The sequence below is a fragment of the Fundulus heteroclitus genome, chromosome 13 (genome assembly GCF_011125445.2).
Source record: "Fundulus heteroclitus isolate FHET01 chromosome 13, MU-UCD_Fhet_4.1, whole genome shotgun sequence".
NCBI classification, from domain to species: Eukaryota; Metazoa; Chordata; class Actinopteri; order Cyprinodontiformes; family Fundulidae; genus Fundulus; species Fundulus heteroclitus.
The window spans coordinates 39,364,397-39,373,502 of NC_046373.1; the positions used below are offsets into that span (position 1 = coordinate 39,364,397).

General features: G+C 40.7%; 1 protein-coding gene across 1 annotated transcript; it reads left to right on the top strand.

Moving 5' to 3' along the window:
* Positions 1 to 171: 171 nt before the first annotated feature.
* sfpq (splicing factor proline/glutamine-rich) lies at positions 172 to 7,241 on the top strand (the record flags this gene model as incomplete). The annotated part of the gene is given in 6 exon segments (XM_036145746.1): positions 172 to 368; positions 476 to 560; positions 675 to 783; positions 869 to 917; positions 1,899 to 2,005; positions 6,761 to 7,241. Coding segments are annotated over 6 exon segments (658 nt in total), but the record flags the coding sequence as incomplete, so codon positions are not given.
* Positions 7,242 to 9,106: the final 1,865 nt, after the last annotated feature.

A 9,106-nucleotide genomic window follows, 5' to 3' on the forward strand; every position in this document is an offset into this window, starting at 1 on the left:
CGTGAGTTTCCTGTTTAACATTTTGGCTGAATGAGATGTTCTTTATTCTTTATAGTTTTTGTTCCTATTGTTGTTGGCTTGTGTTTTCTAACCGAATTGATTCGGTTGGTTGTGTATCCATGCTGTGTACACTGAATATGTGTAGTTAATTCATCTTTGGGTGTGTTGCAGTGCGCGTGAGCAACCTCCCCGCTTTGCCCGCCCCGGCTCCTTCGAGTTTGAGTATTCAAAACGTTGGAAGTCTTTGGATGAAATGGAGAAGCAGCAGAGGGAGCAGGTGGAGAAGAACATGAGCGAGGCCCGCGAGAAACTGGAGAGTGAGATGGAGGATGCTTACCATGAACATCAGGCCAATATGCTCCGTCAGGGTGAGTCCTAACACTGTTAAAGCTGCCGTAGGTAACCTTTGGATACATATTGGTGTTTTCTGTTTGTAAAACATTGCTATTATACCTTATCCACTTATTATTTGCAGAACTGCTGAGGCGCCAGGAAGAGCTAAGGCGCATGGAGGAAATGCACAACCAAGAAATGCAAAAGAGAAAGGAAATGCAGCTCAGGTATATATTTGGTTCGCCTGGAAGTTAATGTTGGACCCAAAACCACCAAATCTGGAGAGCACATGACCACGTGTTTTTTTTCTCTTTTTTTTCCCCTAATACAAAAAAAAACAGACAGGAAGAAGAACGGCGCAGACGGGAAGAAGAGCTTCGAAAGAGGGAAATGGAGGATCAAATGCGGCGTCAGCGCGAAGAGAACTACCGAATGGGCAACTTCATGGAAGTAAGAGCCGTTTTTCACTGGACTCAAAACACGTATTTAATGTTTATTTGTGAACCTATTTAATCACTATTTCTATGTTTTACAGAGGGACGTTGACATAAGAATGCACACCAGTGGCTCTTTAGGCATTGGAGGTAAGTTTTGTTGCTTTGTCAGACGGGATGATGTCGGATGTGTAATGATGCAGAGAAACCACTGGTGTGAATGAATTGAGGCTTTAAAGCCACCCTTTGGTACATTTTTAGTTTGCTTAAATCAAGAAAAAGACGATATGGGGTCTGATGAGATGGTGCACAACCATAAAGCCACTTGAAAAAGGTCGATTTTCTTGTACGAGAGTCCTGGCCAAGAAGGCAGCAGCATAGTTGCAGCACTTAAACAATAAAGAAATGCATTTTGCTTTAAAGAAAAATGCATTTACCTGTCTTATCCTAAACGGCGATCTCAGGGCTGTCCGTTAACGTTAACATCAATTCCCAAAACGAGTAAAGGGGATGGCAACGGATCTCAGGTTGTATTCACACCAGCAAACTATTGTTACGGTTATTTAGGCCAAGCAAAAAGCTAATTTTTTTTTTATATATATATATTTTTCCTCATTTAGTGCAGTTTGCGTTCGTATTGCACTTTTTTTTTTTTTGCAAATGTGACCAGTGACCCTGGTACACACCACTATGGGTCACTAAAGGTTGACATGTTTTAGCTCGCTCGCTGCGATTAGAGCTAGGGTGTGTAGTGTAGTACACCAAAAAGTCCCAAACAGTGAGAGATCACGCTGCGATCCAAACAAGTTTAGGAACAAATTGGAAAATAATTCAGATCTCAGTCTGGAAAGGATTACAAAGTCATCTCTAAAGATTTGGGACTCTAGCAAATAGTGAAAAACTGGAACAGTGGTGAACCTTCACAAAAGACACAAACATCCAAAGAGCTGCAGGCCTCAGTTAAGGTCAGAAGTCATGCCTTTGCCAGAAGAAAGAAACCGAACAATAATAGGCTGCATGGTAGACGTCCAAGACGAAAACCACAGCTGTGCAAAAAGAACATTATGACTCGTCTGAGTTTTTTCTACTTTTTGCCTTGAGTGCGTCATAAACTCTGTTTGTCTTCTGTAGAAATGTCCTTCAGTGGCTCCAGCCAGAGCTTCGCAATGAGTGGACTCGCCTTTGAGGGTCAGTCTGGATTGGGATCATCACCAGGAAGCCTGATGGCCAATGAAATGGTAATGTATCCCACTGGGGAATATTAGTAGTTCAGATTTTGGCTTTTTAAATTTTCTCTTCTTTCAGTTGTAAATGTTTGTTGATGATTGTAGATCTGGAGGCCAGCTGGGCCAGCAGGACGGTAGCACACAAGTAGCTTCCTCTCTTGACGGCTCTGTGGTTGGTCAATAGTAGGGATGTGCCGCTCTAGAAACATTCGTGTCAATGGCAAGCCCCGTCTCCTGAGTGACCTTGGTTTGATCAAGTCTAGCTCCAAAACCTTCATCCTGCACTAAATCATCAGATAAAGCTGTCCAGTTTTCTCTCTGCTCACTCCTAATACATCATCTGTGTTGTAGAGGATCTTTGCAAGCCCTGTCGCTTGTGAGCGCGACAGGCACTTAATTTATGGACAACTTCAAATGCTTTTACACCGTGTTTCACTTTAATGCATCATTTGTTCGTAACAAACATAACTTTCATGAACCACGTAGATGGGACGTGTATTTCTGGGTGGATGTGTGGAATCTGTTGTCTGAGCAGTTTTGAGACCTGTAGTACGACTGTACGCCGTCTGCTCCTGATACCTTCACTCTTGGGTTATATATATATTTATTTTTCTGTAACTGAACATTTAGGATGCTTTTAGTGCAGGATGATGGTATTAAAATGTAAACTGCTCAACGGGTGTGTCCAAATTCAGTGGCTGGGTCCTTCATCGGCCACAGAAAAACAAAAACCCGAAGAGACCGATCGGTCTCGCCTTCACTTACCTCAGCATAGCAACTGAGATAACTGTGAAGCCAAACAAACGGTGGTTTTATTTGCTCCTTTACATATTCCTAAGGTCTTATTGTTTAAAAATTTTCTTTTATATTTCATTTTACTCATTTATAATTTATATATTCATAGACATAGAAATGTACCCCCCAAATAAACCTCGCTGATGACAAATACCATTTTATTTATTATTTAACAGCTTAAACCCTAATTTCTGAACAAAGCTTACATCGCTTAATTTGTAGAGAATGTTCAGGTTATTTTGTTATTAACAGGAAGTACCATGTAATATCCATTAATCCTGCTTTAAACTCATTGAGGAAAGCTAGAGGGAGTTTGAAAGCGACAAGGTGGCACTCTTGACCGCCGGGTCAGCTGAAAGCTGGTGAGCCGGCCCGTAAGTGTAACGGGAGCGGGCATGTCCAAACACGTCAGAAGACTTTTAAAGTTAAACGACGTGTCGACACATCGAACAGAAGTTTCGGGTTTATGCAGCTAAGTTCTCACCATTAATTTTTGTCACAGAAACCTAATATAACCGCATTTGAAGGAGCCTGCGAATTTGGACAGCCTTCGTCGCATCGCTGTGACGTAATCTGCTTTCAAATTCGGCCATCGAAGGACGCAGCCCCTGAATTTGGACACACCCAGTCTATGGTGCCAAGCAAAAATGGTGACCATTTGTGCTGAAGATGTTGTGTGTGCTGGACTGACTCCAATATCTAGCCGACAGCCGAACAGCTAATGGGTTTGCTGTAGCTCTGCCTGTATCCAAAGTTCCTGTGGCTTCAGTAACAACGTCCCAATATAGAGTATCGACCTAATCCTCTGTCAGCTTCTCATACTGGCCTTCTGGCCTGAAACTTGCTGAACTTTGTGACTATCTGACTCCACACATGCAGCTACAAGGCAAGTGTATTTGTGTGGCACATTTCAGTGACGACACGATTCGTGTTCTGATTGTGAAAGACGATGAGAAAAGAAAAAAAAAGTACGTCTCAGTGTCATAATAAACGCCTTTGATCAGCTCAGGTCTGACATTCTAGGCTAACGCTAGCATGTTTCCTGTGAAGGTTGTCAGGAAAGGTCACATGACTCAGCTGAAGCAGCCAATAGTCGTTGACTGTGAACATCAGGTTAACGGGTAAAAGACACAGATTGTTGGGTTTAACCCAGACACAAAGTCGGGCATCTGGAGTTTGGTCAGATACTCTGATGCTGATCACTTAAACATGCCGTGATTGGGCAACACTGGGATTATTCAGAGTTTTTCCTGTCTGCCCGTATTGTTTGCTTGGCTGTTAAGTTTGAAACTTAAACCACCATTAGGTTTAGTTATTCACATGAATGAAATACTGTCCATATCTGTGTTGACTGAGGTAATGGTCTGTTTTTTTATAAATGTCCATTGAGGTAAGTTGGAGGCGCGCTGTTTCAGTGCCCATTAAATCTACATCAGTTGAAAAAAGTCCCTGTTCTGTTGCTTTAGATCCAATCGAACTTTTTCTTTTTAGGGTAATTTACAAGGGATGCCAAGTTCATAACGAAACATCTTAGTGGTTTTACTGTTTACCGAGTTCAGGAACCATAGGATTTCGTCATTACTTAATATTGATAGAAGTGTGGCTTTTATTTAACGTTACTTTTGTAGGTTTGCCCTAAATACATATTCTATTACAGGGGTCGCCAACCTTTCTCAGACTGAGAGCTACTTCATTGGGCTACCAGTACTGACCTTAGAGTTCACCATAACTCTATATAAAATAAACACATTTTTCATGCTTAGTTATAGGTATTGTCATTTTTAAATCTATATAAATGCAACTGTGAATAAACAGGAAGCGTAATGAAATAAAATAAAGTTTTAGGTGCAGCTCACTGGATTGGCTCGTGGGCGTCTAATGTGGTCTTCGGAGGCTACTTGGCGCCCACGGGCCCCATGTTGGTGACCCCTGCTCTACTAAAACAGATTACTTAGTTTGAATCCACCGTAAAATCAATTGGTTAATCTGTAAAGTTTAGTAAATCAGAAGATTTTAGATACTTTTAAGATCCAACTATATTACTCATGGATTGGTATTTATTTACTCTTATTTAAAGTAGTATTTTGATGTTTTTCTTTATAGACACAGCAGTTTTCTAGTTGTGCCATTTAAAGGCTTAGCTAGAACTAGGCCTAAATTAACAATCATGAGTACAAAAGAGTTTAAACTTTTCTACCATATGCATTTTTTACCAGAGATAATGAGTAGTATCTGAATTTCTTAATCTATTGCTGTCATCCCTTGCGAGACACTTGATTTACCGTTTAAACCAGCGAGGAAGTGTAACTTCTTACTCAATGGGACTAATGTTTATAGCTGTTGTTTTTATTTAAGTTTTTCTGTGCAATCCCATGAAGGCTTGATGTTTTGTCTGCAATATTTTAATTTGACGTCACCAAACTTCCTGTCTGCCATGTTGGAGGACATCCAATAACCCGAGAATAACGTTGATAAAGTGGGGCTGTTGATCAAGCGTTCAACGGCATCCATGTTTTTATGGTTAGACTGATGCACCTGCTAGCCATGCAGCAGGGACACAGCTGTATGCCCCCCCCCCCCCCCCCCCCCCCACACCATCACCAATCAAAGGTGTCACCAGGCCTAGAACCTCAACACAACCTTATACTTGGACCAGCACCGGTATATTTTAATTGGTTATGTATTCTGAAGACATATACAGCAAAATATTCAAGAGAACTGATTGTATATTGGTTTCATTTAAAAGTATTTACCAAAGATATTGAATGAAAAGATAATTTCAACAGAAACTCACTACAACAGGCTCTGAAGACAGTTTCTGCTTCCACGCTTATAGTTTGGCACACGTCTACAGAACAAATACAAAGTTATGAAATGTAAAAACACAACTGGCGACGACTTTCCTCTATCTCTGAAGTCTGTTACGTAACAATCGTTAAGCTTCAGTAAAGATGGGGTTGGAGCGCTGCTGTGAACCAGAGCCTAGTCGATTTTCTTTGTAATGCCTGAAGAAAACATCACATTTAAATTCTAACTAGATTAAAATATCACACCAGACCAGTAGAAAACATTTTTACAGGAATGCTGTCTTAAAGTATGTTTACTTGCTAAAAGGTTATTTTAATCTGACCAGTGAGCCTCATAGGAACACAGATTCTGATTCACGGAAACGTACATTAAAGGCTCTTTATTTATTTATATATTTATTTTTTTGTTTAAGCCTTCCAAACTCAGTTATAGATGTTGGATGAAATACTCCTTTTGGCATGATGGCATGTTAGTAGTTTTTATTTTTTTGGTTCCATTTATCCAATCCAGAGGAAAGATGGTGTCCTCCCTGTGTGGGTGCTGCCCAGTTCATGACGAGTCTTTTTTTTTCTCCCCACTAATGTCTGTGGCCAAGAGACGCCGAAATGGTGTTACAACCCCAGGATAGTCCCTTTGGCTTCTAGTCTAGATGCGTTTGTAGTTTTTACTTTTTTGACGAAGAAAATCTGTCTTGATTCAGAACTGTCGTTGCACGTTTGGCAGATTTTTAGCTAATTGCTTGTCCTCCAACATGGCGGTGGGTATTTTTCAGTGGTGTCAATAGAGGCAGTATTGCGATATGAATTATTAGCAGCCGTTGACAATGGGCTGTATTTATTTGAGACCTTATGAGCATAATGTGCTGTTAGGTAGCATGCAATGGAGAACAGAAGTCAACAGAAAGGCACAGACTAATGAAAACATTACCCTCTCTTCCTTCTCCGTATGTAACCTGTGGCACCTGTGGACCTTCTATTGGAACGAACGCTTTCTTCGGATGTGTCTCCTGCTGATTTGTTTCATAAACCTTCACACAATATACAAATCCACCTGTATTCCACACATTTTTACACTTCTCCACATGGACATGAACTGTGTGCCGCTTTTGCACTGACTCCATCCCTTCCCTTATTCCTCGTCTCCCTGCAAATTCACGCAAAACAGCGCAATGAGCGCTTTGCCCAGAGCGGTGCTAGAGGAATGGGGGCAGGCACCTCGGGGTATGGCCGCGTCCGCGAGGAGTTTGACGGCCCTATTAAGAAGCCCAGATTTTAAATTCGTTTTGTTGATTCCAGCAGCATCATTTGTACGGATACTCCAAGGCGAACATGTTGAGTCACGATTATTGTATTTAAGTTCAAACTGTTGCATCATTTTAGCCATTAATTGGATTAGTTTTATGATTAAGTCAATACTTTCCTTTTTTTTTACTTTGTATTGTCATTAGCGTAGAAACCAGTCACCCTGGTGTGATCCAGTTGTTCTTTCAGACCATGTATACTTTTCCTTTTCTAGGTGTGTTGATCTCTGTAAATCGTCGTGAAGTGATAACTGTAACCTTTCTGAAACTCCTATGGCTTTGTGCCATTATATTTGGAGCTGAAACGTGATTATAATAAACTGGTTTCATCAGGACAAACCTTTACTCTTCTACTGAATTATGATTTCACAAATCCAACATATTGCTGTAGCAACGTCAGGTCTTTGAGGGTTTCATGGGTTTGAACAACTCTGGAGTTTTACCAGCTACCCAGAGGATGAAATGACTACATATACATGCAGTTCAGTATATGCCGTTAATGCACCACGGTGCTTAAATTGTAGGGATGCACCGATGTTGATATCCAATATTAATATTGCTGTTATGTCCGATAACCCATATTTACCGATGCGTGCGCACACGTTTACGTTCCTATGATGGTCAGATTTTGTACCTGAAGACTATGCCAACTGACTGTCTGGACTATTACTCGTATTCAAAAATTCACACTGCTTTTCGTATGTCTTTTTTCAATACCATGAAAAAAACGACCATACTGCTGACATTGCATCTCTGCTAACTTAAAATCCCCACAATAAATCCCAGCTGCGACGTAAATCTGTCACCATCACCTGACTGAACACCGCATGACCAATCCCCTGCCCTTCTTGAAACGCAGGCACAAAGATGGAAACAAACATCGGTTTATTAATATTGGTCCATTTTTTATTTTTATTTTTTTTTCCCCTATCGCACCGATCCAAACGGTAATGCCAATATATCGTCACCCCTATTAAAATGGTTACTCCAGTGAGCGGGCATTTGCTAGACTGGTGTACAGCAGATCACTTCTTTGAACTTTGATGTCGCTGCTTTCAAGATGGCTTACTGCCAACAGGCCTGGGCTTTTCTTAAGACTGTAAACGCTTCTTATTCACGGCATCACTGTTGACTGGAAGAGCTGGAGAACTCTATTGTTGAAACATTTTCCACACGACATGCACAAAATGTCTAAATCATGGTCTGAGTCTTGGCGGGTTTTTAACTATCTTCTTACTTTTCCATGTGAGTCGAAGGTTTATTCTTAGGAGGAAGTGGTTACCCCCTAACTTCCTGAAACTAAAAACGGGATGTTTGGAATTAGATTACTACCCTCTCAAAGGCAACCGGTTAATAGCTTAATTTATTTTTGTCTCCTATACTGGCTAAGTTGCCCTTCTCATACTGCTTCCGTCTTCCCTTTTCTTAAGACGGGTCTGTTGGTTAGACGTTGGACCCCTTTCATAGACATGAAGGAGCTTCATCTTGATCCCAGTGGCACAGTTGGCTTTGTCTCTTTGGTCCAGAAGAATCCTTTCACATCAGTAACTTGTCATGTGAGGCTCAAGACCTGCGTCAACACAAGCCACCATAAATTTAGGTCAGCTTATGTCACACACAGCTGATTGTTGTGATCAACTCCTAAAGTAGTATTCAAACACCCACGAACCCCCTTTTTTCCTCCTTTTTAATACCTCACCATGTTGGGACCTGTTGTACACCAATTGTTGTCAACCAATTATGCATATACGGTTCTGCATGTAAATGTAGTTATTAGTAATCAGTTTTAGTCACTAAGGCTAATTTATCGAGGCATGAAATACTTTAAATTTACAAGATGAAGTAAATAATACTGGGATGTGTGCCTCAAACGTGCAGCTGGATGTCTGGGCCGTTTGTGCCAAGTTAAAACTTGAAACATAACAGTCAGCATCCTCTGTACTTGATGACCAGCACTGGGTTCTGTTTGAATAGAGCTTACAATCCATTGTGCTTTAAGGGTTTCAGCTTTTGTTTAGTTGTTTACAAATTGTCTTGAATACAACGCTAAGTGTGATCTTCAGTTACTGTGGCAAATGGGGTCTCATGTAAGAGCTCATGTTAATAAAATATACAAGTGTATAAAATATTAAGGTATATGAAATATTATTGTATTCAATGCTTAAAAGAAGTTTCTTTCAAATTAGACAGTTTTATTCTATCTGACTTTG